The sequence below is a fragment of the Ostrinia nubilalis genome, chromosome 21 (genome assembly GCF_963855985.1).
Source record: "Ostrinia nubilalis chromosome 21, ilOstNubi1.1, whole genome shotgun sequence".
NCBI classification, from domain to species: Eukaryota; Metazoa; Arthropoda; class Insecta; order Lepidoptera; family Crambidae; genus Ostrinia; species Ostrinia nubilalis.
In genome coordinates, this window is record NC_087108.1 from 9,944,295 (window position 1) to 9,963,945 (window position 19,651).

A 19,651-nucleotide genomic window follows, 5' to 3' on the forward strand; every position below is an offset into this window, starting at 1 on the left:
CGATATGATTTTGATTGCATTGGCCTGTCTGAAAAGCTGTATAGACTAATGGTACCAGAAAAGAGAGCAAAAGTTAAGTGTCGGGTGTGCAAACTGAACCCTAAGCCAATAAAACCCACTAACACTACGAGTAATCACAAAGAAGTCTCAAATGTAACATTGAGGAAACAATTACCGACCACATCAAAGGATTCTAACCTAACACTGGAATCATCACAGCAAAGCCCAAAGGACTCCTATACAAATGACACTCTAGACTTCGGGGATGAATATTCTTCCGATGATACTGTAACGGAAAGATTCTCAAAGAGTGTGGACTTCATTCCTTTGGACACGGAAGACCTTAGAGAACAAATAAATGACCTCACAACAAGTCTTATGACGACACAAAACGAGTTGGAAAGTACTATTATAGAGAACAACGAATTAAAGAAACAGATAGGCAAACTGAGTAAGGAAATCGAAGTTCTGATGAAAATGTGCCAAACCTCAACACCGAATAAATCTGACCTCCTGTCAACAGTAACACCGACGAGGAAAAACAGAATAAGACGTTCAACGTCATCATTCGTTCCTAGATACATGACTGACACCGCCACTAGAAATGTAACTACTGAATACACATCAGCTCTTCAAGAAAAAATTGAAAAACTGCAACAACAATTGCTGATGGCCGAGGGGGAAATAGCTGCACTACAAATACAAGTCGATGAACTTAGAACCAAGCTATATCTGGATAATAATAAATGCGCCGAGACTTCATCTTCTAGATATGGTAATAAATTAAGCCATAGCGACGATGACACCGACGAAAAACATTCAGCTCAAAGAATAATTATTATTGGAACCCAACAATGCACCGGACTTGCAGCAGCTCTAACGAAAACAAGAAATAAGTATAAATGCGACAAATACCAAATATCAGCATTTATAAAACCTGACGCTCCCACGGTAGAAGTATTAAAAACCTGCCAAAACCTAGGAATTAATAAATTGGATAAACTTGTATTGTGTGTTGGGGAAAATGACCGCGATCCAATGATTACCATATTAGAATTATATACATTGTTGAAATCGTTGCAAAATCAGACAATTATTGTAATGAATGTAATGAATTGCAGGCATGTCAATAGTACATTGTTGAATAGAGAGCTTACTTTGTTATGTAAAAGGTTTTCAAATTGTTACTTTTTTAAGAACAAAAATCACTATCAGAGCTATATTCATGACACATGCTATTACTTAAATATACTAATGGACTCTATTGATTATGATCGAAAATACCTAAATTATGATTTTATCAGGCGCCAAATACGTGCTACAAGAATAACTTCAATGTGTAATAGACGAACGACAAGGGAAACTAAACCTACAACGCATGACTCACCAACTAAATTGACCAAACAAACATTAATACTAGACTTCTTTAAACCTAAAAAGCTTGCATCTGTAACACATAAGACTGACCTAGGAAATAACTTTTTTCGTGACTCATAACAACCAAAAAGACCAAAAATCCATAAAAAATGAACCCTTTATTGTATTCCACCAAAATATAGCAAGCTTTTTATCTAAAAAAGATTTAATACAAATAACTATGTCAGAATTAGAAGACAATAAAACTAAACCGGATGCACTCTGTTTTTCGGAAACATTTGTAAAGAGGGGCGAGGAAAGAAATTTAACACTAAAATGTTACGAATTAGCCGCTACCTACTGTAGAGAAACAAAACGAGGAGGTACATGTATACTGCTGAGGCGGGGACTACTCTACAAAGAGTTAACCTGCTTCGGTAAATACGTCGTACCAAATATATTTGAATGTTGTGGGGTAGAAGTACTCGCTCATAACTTAATCATACTTTGCGTATACTCCTCACATAACAAATATGCAAATACTTTCTTGGCTAAGCTAGAAGCAGTAATTACCGACATATTTAGGAGACATAACAACAAAAAAATCATTATCACTGGTGACTTTAATATAAATACCCTAATATGTACTAAAGAATCTCGTTACTTAATGGATATTGCCAAAAATTTTGACCTTACTCTCCACATAAACGAACCTACCAGAGGCGAAAATTGTATAGATCACATACTTAGTAATATAAAACATGGTGTCGGAAGAGTATTGCCACTACAACTATCTGACCATGACACTGCACAAATGCTCAGTATACCCGTTCAAAAAGTGCCATTAGTGCAACACCGGATTGTATATAAAAGAGATTTCTGTAATGAAAACCAAAACAAATTTTGTAACTACCTGAAATCATTGACTTTTTCCGAGGTATGCCAAGAGAAAAATATGGACGAAGCATTTAATATATTTCATGAAACTTTGTGTTTGCTTTATAATTTGTGTTTTCCAAAGGTAAAGTTAAAAATTAATAATAAACCTCAAAAACAAAAATGGATCACAAGAGGCTTAAAAATATCTACTAAAAGGAAAAGATTGCTTCGCTTTGCCTCTTATAGAAATACTGACAAAACTAAAAAAGAAAACTATGTAAAATATTGTAAAATACTCAAAAAATGTATTTCAACGGCACAAAAAAATTGTAGTAATAAATTTTTACTAAATAGTCAGAATAAATGCAAGGCCTCATGGATTCTCATTAACAATGAAACAAAAAACCGCGAACTGAAGCTAGGTATTTCAAAGATTGACTTAAATGGTAATATAATAACAAATACAAACAAAATAGCTCAAGCTTTTAACGACTATTATGCTGACATATGTGGTGACAAATTTATTTATGACAACGATAGAAAAAGAAAAGTATTAACTAACTTAAAATCTACTCCTAACTCCCTCTTCTTGGAACCTTTAAATGTAAAAGAGACGATAAATTTAATCCAGTCTCTTAAAAATTCTAATGCATGTGGGTATGATGAAATTCCTACAAAAATTTTAAAATACTGTAGCCATGAATTAGCTCCTGTATTAAGATATCTCATTAACTTATCTTTTGAGACAGGACAGTTTCCTGAAAAATTGAGGTTTTCTATAGTTAAGCCCATATACAAAAAAGGGGACACGTCTGAAATTGGTAACTATCGCCCTATAACGTTGATACCTGTGCTATCAAAAATATTTGAAAAGGCTATGCAAGCTAGGCTAATGAAATTTTGTCTAAAGTTTAACATTATCAATCCAGAACAAAATGGTTTCCAAAAAGGAAAATCCACTACTCTAGCTTGCTTCAACCTGGTCCATGAAGTTGTCCTTGGCCTAAATTCAAAACAATGTGCTACTGCGCTTTTTTTTGACATGTCTAAAGCCTTTGATCGGGTAGTTCATGACATATTGCTGGATAAGTTAGAAGTATATGGAGTACGTGGAAACGCGCTACAGTGGTTTAAAACATATCTGGAGAACAGACACCAGTGTGTTGAAATAACCAAATCAAATCACGAAAATAGCACATGCCGATCTACTTACAAATCTAACAGATTTGGTGTACCCCAAGGCAGCGTCTTGGGACCGCTACTTTTCTTACTTTATATAAACGACTTACCATCTGCTACCAAACATAGGTGTATTTTATTTGCAGATGATCTTTCCGTAATAATCAAATGTAACGCTGACAAATTAAATCTCTATGAATATGACATTAACAATACTATAAATGACATAATGAAATGGCTAAACCTTAATAATCTGACTGCTAATTTAGCTAAAACGAAATATATACAATTCAATGTAAAAGGACGTAAAGAAATTAAAATGGACATAAATTATAATAATGAAATAACCTTGGACCACGTAAATAATTTGACATTTTTAGATATCTTATTGGACAAAAACTTAAACTTTTCATGCCATATTGACAATGTGTGTAAAAAAATTAATAGATTTGTTTACGTCCTTCGAAGATTGACAAGAATTACTTCTCTGAGTGTATCGTTAAGTGCCTACTACGGATATGTTGCTTCTGTTATAAGCTATGGGCTCATACTTTGGGGAAATGGTACCGATATACAAAGGGTTTTCATAGCTCAGAAAAAATGCATACGAGCTCTATGTTGTAAAGGGCCCTTTGAAACATGTAAACCATTATTTGTGAAACTAGGCATACTCACTGTTCCCGGGATGTACATACTTGAAATTTACAAATTTGTAACACAACATCCAAAATTGTTTAAAACTGCTGCTGAGGTATACCCGAGAAACACAAGGTCAGCAAATAGACTAGTATTTGACTTCTGCCCAAAAATCGCACTTTGTCATAAAAATTGTTATTCTATGTGCATTAAGGTTTATAACAAAATTCCTGAAAGATTTAAAATAGGTCCTGCAAAAGTAATGACCAGAAAGCTTAGGGAATGGCTAACCACTTCCTGCTTTTACAGTGTTCAGGAATTTCTGGACAAAAAATTTGCATGTTAATGTATTTTAGCAGAATAGAGCACTCTGTATTTACAACACTATCTGTATCAACCTATTCTTTGCAAATAAATGTCTTTGTCTTTGTCTTTGAATCAACACTTAGTAAACCGTGTATAATTCGTATTCAACTACAATTTGGGATTTACTCGACCCTCCATACACTTGTGGCAAGCGTTATGCATGTCATTCTGCTCTTAAAAGCTTTTGCTCGCTCCCTTGGGACTATTCTAGGGATCAAATTAGATGCTTGTACAATCTGGAACCTAGTTGATGTAATTTTAATACAATCTATGTTACTATTATTGGAAACTAGCTGTGCCCGCGACTTCGTACGCGTGAAAACCCGTTTTCGCAACATTTTTCATTTTTGCTCTGCATCTTTTACTTGTAGCGTGATGGTTTATAGCCTATAGCCTTCCTCAATAAATGGGCTATCTAACACTGAAAGAATTTTTCAAATCGGACCGGCAGTTCCTGAGATTAGCGCGTTCAAGTAAACAAACAAACAAACTCTTCAGCTTTATAATATTTGTTTAGATTAACAACTTGTAACTACTACACTTTTACCGTCGCCAGCACATAGAATAAATACTGGGCAACTACGGAACCCTACACTGCGCGTGGCACGACACGCACTTGGCCAGTTTTTTATTTAAAAACAGAGAGTGTACAACTCCGCGACCGCATTATTTAGCTTGAAATCTCGTCGCCAATATGATTGAAATCTCGAATATAGAATTTTGTCTGTCACAGAAAAACTTTATCGCGCTCGTCCCTGTTTCAAAAACGGGATAAAAACTATCCTATGTCCTTTCTCGGGACTCAAACTATCTCTATGCCAAATTTCATCAAAATCGGTTCACTGATTTAGGCAAGACAGACAGACAGAGTTACTTTCGCATTTATAATATTAGTATAGATAAAACCTTTCGTATAAAATTGAAAATATAATAAAACAACTTGTCATTTTATGTTAGGTTCGTGAACAAGTATCAAACGACTTTGGGGAGTAGATTTCATCACAAGAATCATTTAACATATGAAAAAGTCCCAGAGCCGTCCCTTTTCATGCGTGGTTGAGTAAGAAATATTGAAACTCGTGAAGACATACTGAAAAACTCTTATTCTTCCCAGGAATACCATTAATACCATGATTTGTTAAGGCTTATTTCCATTAATAATTCCTTGTAAGTACCTATTTTGTAAATACGAAAGTAATTCTATCTGTCTTGTGAAATTTCAACCACCAGGCTAATTTTAATAAAATTATAGAGACAGTCTGAAACCTACAGAAAAGCATAGGAAAGTTTTTTATTCCGGTTTTTGAAGGGGATTGGGCACGTGCGTTTTAGTTTTGCTGTAAGACAGATATTCATAATATTTATTTGCACACTAAGGCTGAGTTGCACCACCTAACTTTAACAGTAACCATAACGATAACCGATGTTTTTGTATGGAGTTTGAAATTCCTTTATTTGCGTAATTCCAGGTACATAAGTGGTCTTACATAAGTTTGGTACTTACGATACTTTTTTGGTATTTTGTCTGTTCACAGTAACAGTTTTTTACTTACCACACACTTTTATTTTGAAACGTTCTCATCCCGTCTTTTTCTGGATTTGCCTTAGATAACAAATCGATACGATACACGTTTCCCTCTCGGCGTTTCGCGGAAGCCACACTTCGGTGCCGTGCTCAAAGGTGACGCACACATTATCTCATCTATACTTATACTAATACATCTGTAGAGAGGTCAATTCTGTACATGAAATATATTTTCAAAATAACTATCAGGGGGTAAATGCAATCAGTAAAATTTTTGTCTGTCTGTCTGTCTGTATGTTCCTTATAGAAACAAAAACTACTCGACGGATTTTAACGAAACTTGGTACAATTATTCTTCATACTCCTGGGCAGGTTATAGTATACTTAGGAATTTCCACGCGAACGGAAATTAGCGGGAAAATCCTTTTGTATGAAAAATCTAAACTGCTTAAGTTAGACGCTTGAAATTTGGCATGCGGGTACTTTAGTAAACTTAAAGCTTAGTTACAACAGGATATTGCAAAATTCCCACGGGAACGGAAGTTAGCAGGAAAAAACATTTGTATGAAAAAATCTAAACCGCGTAAGATAGATGAAGGGAGTAAAACGGGATCCACGCGTACGAAGTCGCGGGTGGCCGCTAATAAATAAATGAATCAATTCATTGAAATTGAAACCCGTTTAAATTCACAAGTCAAAATGTGAAATTCATTTATGAATTTCATTAATTACATCATGAAATTATCAAACTATGTACCATGCTAAATTCAGGCTTAGCGATTAAATAATTAATCAATCTATCCAATTCCTATTAGGTATGTGAGGTGAGTGAATGATGAAAATCGCAAAAAGAATCATGTTTTTATCGTAAAAAATCATGTGTTGTCATGTCATCACTGTTTTGTTCAGTCGAAAGCACATCCCAAACTTTTTGCCGTGGCTGGTAAATATGATCACTATATTTATTAGGCGACCCAAATACCTATTACAGAAATGAGTAATAATTATTGTGATATCTTACTTATAATTAACATCGTATGTAACTGTTGGGTTTCGACATATCAAAATTGAACAATATGTGCCACTAGCCTAAAGTCAAAGCACCAAGTGTTATTCAAAAAAATGCAACGCGAAAGTTCAAAAGTAACCGTAGTGTGGTTTTAACCTTAGCCAATAAATCCACAGCCTATTTCCTGGCACCTTTCGATCCCCTTGAAGACACATATATACCGTGTATTAGGTATGTTCAAAGCGGAATAATGCCTTTACAATCGCCACAATGAGGCTTTTGTCGTGAAAAAATAACGGAAAATGATATTATTACTGCTGCTTTTTCTGTGAAATTGATATTCTATCCACTTATCACGTTTGGGAGAGGTCAGTGTAATTGTGGACAGGCTTTGTGAAAAGTCCAGTCTATATTTGAAAGCACTTTCACAAAAATATAATGCGATAATAGCGTCCTTAGATTTGAGATTTGAGGAACGCTACAGCTTGACCACAATTAGAGCTGTGCCGCTCTTGAATTTAGTTCGTAGCGAAAAACAGATTAGGTAGATAAAATCAGTAACTTAGTTTCACTCCTGCGAACTCTAAAGGTCAAACAAATATGAAATATTTTATAGTTGATTTGTACTTATTGTTTTTTGTTTTGGTACCAAATAATTCTTTCTTTCAAATTAAAACTTCAAAAAGACAACCAAAAGTAACATAACTCTAACCTATGGTTCGAACTTCGAACCCCAACGACCGCTGGGGTGGTGGTGGACCGCTATTTTGGTGACCTCTCTTCTGACTCAAGCATAATAATTTCGCTGCTTAGTACCTTACTACCTTTATCATTCAATACATACATTTTATAACCTAAGACAACAATATCATAATAAATGTTTTATGATCTATTTCAACAGAACAAAGACAACTTTCAGTTATAATTGAGCAAATAATTGAATAAGGTAAAAACAAACCACAATAGAATAGCTTTTAAGCTTTGTGTTTGCCAGCCTTTTAAGGGCCTTTGTGATGTCAAGCCCATTTCCAAATCGCTTATGAATATACGTTTTAGAATTCGTGTGTCCAAAATAAATTGTAAAATTAATTGACTATTGATTCATTCATCTTTTACGGCGGCAGCATTAATGTGAAATTTAAATATAATCATTTTTATACGACTTTACATTCTTCATTGAAGATTGCGAATAATAATACTAATATAGAAAAACCGGAAAAACCTTTCTAACCCATGGGACTAGTATGGGAATTGTAGGCCAAATCTTTCATTTGTCTCTGATAAATTAGAGAGAATCGGTTTTCCTGAAATTAAAGTATGATGATGAGAGAAGAAACCTAACTGTTTGAGGGTTACCGGAGAACTCACGGGTACTAATGTGCACTATTCCCACATCTCGTTCCCACTGCTGCAAGCTGCAACTCCTACAGCAGCTTGATCGCCATTAAAAACCCAACCAGTGAAGGTCAAGCTTGCATCCAATACGGGACTATTCCCACTTCTCCTTCCCACCACTGCAACTCCTGTGTAGCCAGGATCTACAACTTGACCGCCATAAAAACCCAACCAGTGAAGGTCAAGTTCGTACCCAATGTGCTAATGTATTAAAATCCAAATTGTCTTGCAGGTGTACAGAGCGGTGAACTTCTACTACATCGTGGAGTCGCGGACGGTGTACCCCAACTTCTGGCGGGTCATCAACCTGATCCACATCCTGCTGATCCTGGCGCACTGGTTCGGCTGCTTCTACTTCTTGCTGTCAGAGGCTGAGGGCTTCCAGGTTTGTACCGTGATTTATTCTTTAGAGTTTAGACTAATGCCCGATTTCAACATCAATCCCTAATTGTGACCCCTATAACAGGAATTAGAAATTCAATTTCAACAAATAAAAATTACGGGGTCACAAATGAAATCTATATCAAAATGACGTATTTACAACGAGATATAAAAAAACACCACTGTACCTATTTAGCTTGATGTGTTGTCTTTACATTAACTTATATCCAGAGGTCGCTGGTTCAATCCGGCTCGAAGGATCAAAAATAAAGGAGAGAGTGAAAAATATAGCCTATACTGGTACGGCTTTTTTCAAAAACGTTCAAACTTGGAACACACCCAGTTATAATAAATTATATTTCAAATTGAAAATCTAAATTGAATTCTGAATTTTCCATCATTGCAAAATTAAATTCAATTTATGAGTAACGTCATTACCAAGGAATGATTTACCGTTATTCCCTATCTGGATCAACACCAAACACTTTATTAAGTAGATGATAAATAGATAGTGCCAAAATGGGGGGTAGACGGAGAAGTTGATAGCGATATAAGCTGCACATTCGTATGCAGGGACATAAACGTGGGTTCCGGGACAAATGGCGCCCGAAAATAGAGCGCGAGTAGGGACACCAAAAGTTTGGAAACGCTGAGTTTCTGGACCTCTATAAATTACAATACTGCTAAAACTAATATCTATCGATATTGTAGAGATAAATCAATCCGATAGTCTAATACTCATAGTAGAAAATATTATTATGTACTTTAGGCATTTCATATCGATCGAGCGAGCTATTCGTACATTTGTGTGTACTAACTGCCATTGGGTGTTCCAGAAGAATGTTAAAAATATTATTCAATTTACGCATGTGGGATAGTTAAAAGAAGGAACTAATAATTTATTTTTATTAGGGTTTTGATCTTCGTCTCACCATAGTACAATAATGAGTAATAGTCTCACTCGAAGAATAGTTGTAATTTATAGCAAAATTTTACTATTTAGGCTTCACCAAAGTACTGTATGATTTAAAACCTTCGCGTTCCATTTCAACTACAATAGTAAGACACGGGTCTTAACGCGACGCCAAGCCGTGAGTACATAAATATAATGTAACTCATTAATAAACGTCGCGTTAAGACCCGTGTGTTACTATTTTAATGTACCTACTGTATGAATTCAAAATCATCAAGGCGGAGATGAATGAGACAAATCAATTTTAAAGTAATGAAGAAGAGAAGTAGGTAAACAAAGTCGAATCCATGTTTAAATAAGAAACATGGCCACCCTAATCGGGAGGTGTGCTAAATCGCGCAGACGAGAGGTTACCGCGGTGAGGTTGGACGGACCTATTTTTATGTATGTGCATTTAATAATAGAACGTAATTTGGACGTGTTAACCCCACAATAATCAGACTGTTTGAGAAAGATATTCTTTAGAGTTAAAGTGATATGCTTGTGATCGAATTATAAGTTTGAAAGTTTTATGAATGAAATAAAATATATTAAAGGCTTAATTTCTACCGATTCCGTGCTTCGAGTCAAATCAGACGCATGGAAGCTTTCGTTTAAACCAAAAATGTTCTGTGCTAGATATACGCCCGTATTCGCAAACGATGCTTGCTTCAGTGAAGCAGAAAATCGAACGCACAGCATTGAATAGAGCTCTGTGATTGGTTCGTGTGTCACCCTGTGCGTCCACGCCCACTGTGAGACCTCATAGTAATGTTTGTGAATACGAGCGATAGGATTAGGAATTTAGGACAAAGACCGACCCTACGCTGCCCGGGTCCAGGCGCTTCGCCAGATCGTCGGCCTACCGTATAGCACGCCTGTCTACACTGCGTCTTCCTGTCCATCCCGGACTTCAGGGTTATACCACCTAAATCACAACACACAAAAAAGAAGAAAGAAAAGTTTAGATTCTGACCAATATCACTTATTCGCAAGTCCGAGCACGAATCACCGGATTTATGTCTACATCCATGTTACACATTACTCACATCTAGACGTAGGCTCAAATAAAAAAGCCTACAGCCGATTTGGCCTTTCCCAAATGCCCCAGACAAATGTCAGCCAGTTAGGTTCATTACATTATCCAACTACCCGCGTAATATGACCCATTTAGCGTTTATTACGTTTTCGGAGGTAACATTACTCAGATTTCATTCAACAGGAGTGGTCGAAATTAATAATAAACACCTACAATCTAAATATTTCTTTTCTGGCGAGGATTTATTATTTATTTTCATATTTTTCTGTAGGTGAGACTGCGAAATTCATACACGTAAAAGTCATACAAAAAACCAGGATTTCGTCTAATTTGAAAGGGCATCTGAGAGCAGACTTTGAGATTCCTGGTAAACCCCAATAAAAAGACATTTCTATTTTGTTGAAAAAATATTTTTCCGGAGATGTCCGGGAAGAAACTCAATTTCGCTGAAATATCCGGAGTTTACGAAGTTTTTTCCCGGAAATTTTGATGATGGCAAATACTGGCAAATGTTGGAAAAACTAAAAAATAAAATTCAAATGTTGTTCATGGAGAAAATAATATTATATTTTTCAAAATATATCACTTTTATAATGGACTCGCTCAAAAACTAAGGCAGCAGTGCATAAGAAGCTAAGTTTTGAACCATTATTCTTCGTTTCCTTAGATGCAACGCGTCTTTGTGGCTGCAAACTTAAATTGTGTCTTTATTTATTGTATCCTATGGTATATACGGTCCACCTACAACGTGGACCGACGACATCGTAAAGGTAGCAGGGAAGCGCTGGACGTAGGCTGCTACCAATCGATCAACGTGGAAAGCATTGGGGGAGGCCTATGTTCAGCAGTGGACGTCCTATGGCTGAAATGATGATGATGATGATGATGATGATGATGATGATGATGATGATGATGATGATGGTATATCCTTCTGCGGGAAGAGCCTGGATTCGGGCAGCACAGGACCGGTCGTTATGGAAATCCTTGGGGGAGGCCTTTGTCCAGCAGTGGACGTCATTTGACTCAAAAGAACGAACGATAGTCTGAATCTACCTATACTAATGAAAATTACTACAAATCTGTCTTCACACGGTTTGAAAAAAAGCGAATTTAATCTGAAAGGAGTGATTCTCCAATACTATCTTCATATCTTTTATATGGGATCTAAATCTCGTGATACCACTTCTCTCTACCTAACGGCTGATTGGTCAAAAGATAAAACGCACTTTATTGCACACGCCGTATAAAAGATTAAGTGGGATAATCGTACCTTCCCATAAGGAATCACAATTAAAAAACGATCATGTACCTATCTAGATGTTCTAACCCTCGTAAAGTTCCCTCATTATTCCACATTTATTGGCGCTAAAGTCCAGTTTAATTTCAATCGTAATTAATTACACTCAAGACTCAATTTGTAATCACTGTAATTACGGTGAGGGTCTTTAATGAGGACTTGCTTCTACGCATCAGTATTCAGTTAGTGATCAATGGTCAATGGGTAGGATCGTCGACATTATTGTGGGTTCGGGATTTGATTCCTTAAATGGGGCATGAAGTGGGGATTAACCGCCTCTGTGGTCTAGTGGTAAGACCACCTGCTTCAGACGCAGAGGTCCTGGGTTCGATTCCCAGTGGGGGCAGATTTTTCTGTTCGGTTTGGTTGGTGGTAGGGCTTGTTCTAAGCCCGCCTGGCTAGCTACCACCATCTTACCTAAGTCTGTCGCCATAACAACAATGTAATCGGCATTGTTGTGTTCGGGCAGTTAGAGGTAAGATAGCCAGTTCCTCCGTGGTTGAGGATTCCGAGTGAAGCTCGCTTCCACCTTCGGCCTGATCATCACTTACCATCAGGTGAGATATAGGCCAAGAGCTTCTTCGTTGTGTATGAAAAAAAAGTAGCGAGCTTAAATCACTCTGAGATTGACCTAGTGTCAAGTTTTGTTTGCTATATAAAACATTTTCTGATAATACTGAAAAAATATAAGTGGCGTGCCTTTTTAGTCCAGTCAATAAATTATTAGAGGGAAATGTGTGGAACACAATTTCTGACTTCGTGACTTTATTTATTAGACTAGTTAGGTGAACATATCAAAAGTCCCCGCCCTTAGCCTTTGAGTCGGCGGGGTTCGAAAGTGCCTTTATTCGGTTTTTCGCTTAATTCTTGCAAACTATGCAACCTAGAGATATGACCACTATGAACCAAAAAAAGTTGATTACATTTGTTACACTTGAGCTAGTCAAGTTTTTCTATATCTTGTATAGTTTTCGAAACATCTGCTCTGGAAGATCTGTAATTTGGAAAAAATCATGTTTATCTTACATGTTCCCATCAATCAAGAGGAAAATCGAGGAAATAACACTGAGCAAACATTCGAAGCATGTTAAGCGAAGTTCCAGCGAGGGAAAGTACACTGTGTGTATATTTAGACGAACCACTTGGAGCCACTTTTGACCCCTCATCACTCAAAAACTATTTTACTTTAACATGTCAAATTTGGCTCATGTGCAAGATAAACATTAGCTTCAAATATAAATATACCTCAAACGGTTATTTAGATAATGTCCCCCAAAAATCATGGATCTTTTTAATGACAAGATGACGTTAGCTAAGTTAGGTCACAGTTAGGTCCTAACTGCATGTGACATTGGCAGAACAGTGAACCATAAACCAAAGAAGAAGAACTTTTACACAAAAACAAAAGAACATCGCAATAAACCTCAAGCAAGCCGTTAACAATTACTCTTACAACATGAAGGATAATTCAGCGATGAAATCAAAGCTGAAATCAAACCCTAGTACAGGGCGTGACCTTTCGTATCCCTTTTATATGACCGTAAAACCACTCTAGGGAGTGAATACTGACAGACGTGACTAGCATCTGAGTATGAGAGTGCGAGGAAACCGAATAGCCGCCAATTTGGACCTTAATTACATCTAGTTACGTTCCATCTGTGATTAATTACAACGTTGATTGCGCTTTTGGCATTTATAATGCAAAGTATATTTTGGTTCGGTGTAACACACTTACGCTCGTATTCACAAACGATGCTTGCTTAAGTGAAGCTGCGAATCGAACGCACAGCGTTGAATATAGCTCTGTGATTGGTTCGTGTCACCCTGTGCGTGCACGCACTGTGAGACCCCATAGTAATGTTTGTAAATACGGGCGTTAGTCCTTAGATGACTTTTATGTCGTTCTGTTGTATTCTGTACAAAATAACAAACCATCTCAGTCGAGCACAAGTTTTGAAATACAATCTTCAACTTTATTACTTTTCACAATGCTTTCCTAATTAAAAAATGGACAGTTTGGACAGCTTAAAAAGTTCAAAGATAATATAGAATGAGTAAAAACGATTACACAGAAAACAAAAGAAGATACAGTAGTCTTTAGAACCATTGCTGTTTATTGTTATTTTGTTACCATACAAAACTAAATGATGCGGTAAAACAGACGCAATGTACAAATCTTTTTTATGCACATTCCCATATGAGGGCCTTTTGAAAATATCAATCATTGCTGATTCGATATCAAGAATCAAGACTACATACTCCGTTTGGGCACAAAACAGAAATGTACTAATAAAATTTTATCAAACCGAAATCAATAACATATTATTCTGTTGCATAAAGGTAACTTTCATGAACGTTTTCAATTTTAATTTCAAAATTGCTTCGTTCCCTAGTTTTTACGTAACTTGAGTTACTTCCTTGCTACTCTGCTTCTTGAATTTCATACATTGTCACTTTCCTAGAGGTTTCATGGAATCAGTCTGAGTGAAGTAACTTCTTTTTGTGATAATAATTATTATACCTACCGCTGTATGCTAAAAAGATTGGCGTTTGTTTATCCCTCACACAATTGTGAATTGTTAATCATTTCGTAACCATTTATACAGGTTGTCCCAAAAAGTAGTGTCAAGCCGAAGCCCAGAGGTAGAGCTATGCAGCTATAGAGCTACCCGAATCACCGTGACTTTTGATTGTTTTCGAGTTATGATTTTTTTTAAACATATTCTGTATGTGTTAACTTTTTTAGTTTACATTCGTGTTATGGATGTAAATACTTCTAAATCAGCTATGCCTAGTATTCTTCTAATGATTATATAAAAATCAGGCATGTACCTTAACAATTCGCGCCACAGTGATTAGAAAAGTGCCTACGCACAGAAATTTGAAACAATCATAACTCGAAAACTATCAAAATTCGCGGAACATACATGGGGGTAATTCGGGTATCCCTAGTGACCTTTGGGCTTCAGCTGGACACTACTTTTTGGGACAACCTGTATAACTAAAGCTCATTCAATTATCTCTAAGATGTAAAATTGTCGTCAAATTCCTGAAACTATTTATTTGCTAATCAAAACAGCGTGCCTGCTCTTTATTAACTTTATTAAGTTTCGGTGTTAATTCTAAGAAAACAAAAGACTCTGTTTGTCGCCCAGCTTCTCGAGAGCTGACACTTAACAATACCTTATCTTGGTAACACGGTGAGATAAGAAATAATTAAAGTTGCAAATTATATAGCGTAATTAATTTAAGAGCCCTCGGGTGATGCTCTATTTTATGCAGTAATTAGATTTACGGTAGCCAGCCCTATTTGTAGGATAAAAAGTTTAGGCAGGGGCTAAATGTAATTAATCTCATGTTGCAATACCCTAGCAGGGTTCATGTTATGAGTCTATGTTAATTAAGTATGAACCTTTGTATATCAACATGGAGGAATAAAGAATTTGAATTTAAAATGAAAAATGAACGAAAAAACAAATAACGTGCGTTTTTGTAAACTACTTAAAAAGCCCTACTTTTTTTAAGACATTATGGCGCCTAAAATCCGCCATTTTGATTTTTTTCCAACTTTAATATAGCCAGTGTCACTCTCACGGTTAAGACGATTCTAACGATACCACTCACGCTAAAATCGGTCAAGCCGTTTAGGCTGTAGGCCGTGCCAAAGAAATATACATACATACATACCCACATACCCACATACATACATACATACACTCGAAAAACATAATCCTCCTTCTGGCACAGTCGGGTAAATATCACTATTCTTCTAACCTTTCTCTACCACAGAATAAAGATGTGTAATCAAATCACTGGATTACAAATGAAAGTCTGTAAACAAACTCATAACTTTGGCACTGATTCAGTATATGCGCAGAAAAACTGAGTAAAATAATGTAGAATTCATATTTATTTGCCCACAAACAAAAACAAATAACAACACTAACTGGTTGTGTACTAGTTTAATTGGTACAATCGATCTTGAACCCTAAATTAACTAGTTACTGTACAATTGTGTACTAGTAAAGTAATTACTCTCAATTTTATGCACATAGGGCTTCCCTTTACTTATCTTCTTACCATCATCATTGTAAATAGGACAAATAGTCCCTTTAAGTTTTGGTTCCCTTATTTGCTTTGACAGATAGACAACGGAGTAATCCTATCAATGTCTCTTTTTTCCTTTTTGACGTACCTAACATTAAAAACTCAAATTCACTATCTTTCCTGGTCAACCTGTCCATGTCCCTTTCCTTTTGACAAACAGAACCCTAAAGTTTCAACTACACCAACGCGTGCAGATCGCCATCGACGGCGCGGCCATAGGCCAATGACAGGTCACGCGACCCATGACAGTCCGCGCGACCCATGACAATTCGCGCGACCTATCATTGACGGCGGCAGCACCCGGCGACGGCGATCTGCGCATTTAGATCTTAAACTAAAAGGCATTTATATTTCCAGGGTGACTGGGCGTACCCCCACCGTCCTGGTGACTACGCAACCCTCACCAGGAAGTACCTCGGCTCCCTCTACTGGTCGACCCTGACTCTCACCACCATCGGCGACCTGCCGACTCCAGAAACCAACGCTGAGTGAGTAGTCTTATAGATTACTAGCTTTCCGCCCGCGGCTTCGCCCGCGTGGAATTTTGTCTGTCACAGAAAAACTTTATCGCGCGCGTCCCTGTTTCAAAAACCGGGATAAAAACTATCCTATGTTCTTTCCCGGGACTCAAACTATCTCTATGCCAAATTTCATCAAAATCGGTTGCGAGGTTTAAGCGGGAAAGCGTAACAGACAGACAGACAGACAGACAGACAGACAGACAGAGTTACTTTCGCATTTATAATATTAGTTGGGATGGTTCTTTAAACTTGTTATTTTATGTACCACGTAATATTCCAAAGTAAAATTCAATATGGGTACTAATGAGTAGTTGACACCAGTGCTAGTCATTTGATATATTTTTTATGAACTGTAAAATCGTGACTTCAAATAAAAGTTGTATAATGACCTCAATAATTAATTTCAAAACTACTCAAAATTTAATTTGAACTTTTCAGCATTGAAAACTAGCCAGATTTGACTTTTTTTTTTTAATTTGTGTTTTATAAACGACTTCCAGTTCATTTTCACCAAATATTTTTGGTTTATTAACACAATTTTTTGTACAAGAGCAAAAGAAAGTTGATGTTCTTGTAATCGCAATACTCTTTGGGATGCGTTGTTTTAATTGAACATTGCGACTCTTTTACGATATTTTCGTATTGTCTTTTTAATTGCGCGTACAAACTTATAGTTATGACCGAATATTAAATAATTTCATGCTCATGTACCGTTTTTATAAAGCAGTTTGTCATTTTAACGGCTATTTTGTTGCTCTTATACGACTGAAAATTCGCATGTCCCAGACAAAGAAATAAAACCGGCTGTAAAGTATATTTCTTTCACAGTAGTATTGTGACACGAGGCCTGATTACGAATGCTATAATATTACATTTTTAAATTAAATACCATTAAAAATAAAATACGTTTTTAAGCCACGTCTAAATATTAAGATAATAAGCATTTCTTCGTTTAATTTTAGATTCATATCCGAAAACTCTCTTCTATTCTAATCAATTGAGATACTTTTTATGATCTGTCAAAACGTGAAGGTACAACGAGCTATGACGTCACTTTCTAAACCATCCTTAATTTAAATATTCGAGAACACATCAGCCTATCACAAAATAAAAATATCCCAAGTAATTTTGAACTTCAGGTCCTGTAAATAAAGTGCAAAGCAAATTGAACATACAATACTGTGGTAGGTTGATGTACTATATCTGACTGTATTTGAGAATTTCTTGTATTACGGACTCAAAGCACGTACACGAAGAATACGCTACATGTACAAATAATGATGTCTGATATGATTTAGAGGCATGTTACCATTGGCCTTTATTACGCTCATTTACGTGATAAGTGCTAAAACAAAATAAAAATACACCAAAGAATAGAACTTAGGCAACTTTACCCTTTTGTAACTTTTTATTGTCTAAATTATTATTGTATTTACCTTAAATTAGTGAGAGAATAATATAACATACCATGTATTCGTGACAAAGATAGAAATATCAATAAATTAGATTATAATTCATCACGTTGTGTTGTAAATAAATGTTAAATATTTTTCAGTTTACAGAGAATCATAATAGAATAGAATAGAGTAGACTTTATTGATCACAGTAAGCACAAATTATAAACAATAACAACACAAAACGAATATAGAAAATAGTTGACCACTATGTCAATAGGCCCCGCTCAGTATTTATCATAAGGGCATGTCAAGAAACTGGTCTTCCGCGAGAGCCCTTATAATACGTATCGTGAAATATATTTTCATTAAAGTAATCAATCAAAGGAAACGAAATTTATTTTACCTAGTTGTTTCCAAAACTGAATATCTAAAACTAGTTGTAAAACTATAACCAGTGAAAATTATAATAAATATTACCATTTTATAAAAGTTTATATTAGACTATGTTGAAAAACACTAAACTCATTATTCTACGCAGAATCCTAGAACTGAATTGCGATGGAAATGTATTGAAATTGAAATAAAAACAGAGCTTAAAGCTCGAACTGAACATTTCCGAGCTAACAGTGAAATCAAATTAACTCTCTCAAAGTTCATGTTTTAGTTAGGATTGAAATATTCATACTATAGCTTAATTTTGGAGTTTGTATGAAATACATAATTAGGAAACTAATTTCGTATTCAAATTATTACTTTTTAATTTAGAACGATAATATTATGATGAATCCTCACAAGTTTTATTTAAGTAGTTTTCATTGAATTTGGATATTTATCAGCTACTAGCTCTTTTCAGAAAACATTTATTATTTTAATGCCTATAGGTTCTCTTTCGGGAGAACATAATTGAAGGAACACTAATTAAATTGTCTGTAATAATACACTTAACTATACCATTATAAATATAAATATTACTTATATGGCTTTGGTATATTTTATGAAAAACTATTATTTTCTGTCACAAAATAAACAAAATTAGACCTTATTGTAAATTACTATCTAGGTAATACTAGGGGAAAAGAATATGCTACTATCAAAAGGAATACGAGTATTACCATCCAAAAAACAAAAGGAATAATAATAAAAACAAAGTAATTAGTCCAAGATTTGAAGTTTCGTCTATTTCTTATCTCTCTCAGACGAACCAAGTATCAATTCCGTTAATACACCCGTCTGAGCACCTCTGTTTACTATCAAACTTAGACCAAGAGCTAGTGAACGCCATACCTACGTCATTTTATAAAAGCTAAATGTTTGTCAGCGCGTGCTCCCAAGATAGGTTGGGCAATAATTAGAAGTTGTTTCCTCATCAGCCAGAGAGTTTTGAGCGTTCCAACCCCTTGAGCTGACAAAGCCACACTAAAAAAATGTTTGGTTACTGCTTACACAAAAAAGTGGCTGGCGAAGTAAGTGTTAACTATAACCAAACCAAGTTTAGCTCACTACAAAATTGTTTGTTTAATTTACACAATATTTTGTTCCTAATAAGTGTTCCGTGGTCACTTTTTTGACCACTGAACACTTAAACCAAACATTTTTTTCAGTACATGATGAC

At 35.7% G+C, this 19,651-nt stretch overlaps 1 protein-coding gene and 1 non-coding gene across 3 annotated transcripts in view; both read left to right on the forward strand.

The window, feature by feature from the left end:
* LOC135082356 (uncharacterized) overlaps positions 1-19,651 on the forward strand; it is a 155,652-nt gene that overhangs the window by 91,921 nt on the left and 44,080 nt on the right. For both annotated transcript variants that reach the window (XM_063977144.1, XM_063977145.1), the window contains 2 exons: positions 8,578-8,730; positions 16,479-16,609. In XM_063977144.1, coding sequence (XP_063833214.1) covers positions 8,578-8,730; positions 16,479-16,609 — 284 coding nt within the window. The remainder of the gene's footprint in view (positions 1-8,577; positions 8,731-16,478; positions 16,610-19,651) is intronic.
* On the forward strand, positions 12,289-12,360 carry Trnal-cag (transfer RNA leucine (anticodon CAG)). Its single transcript has one exon. It is a non-coding gene; the product is annotated as a tRNA-Leu (tRNA).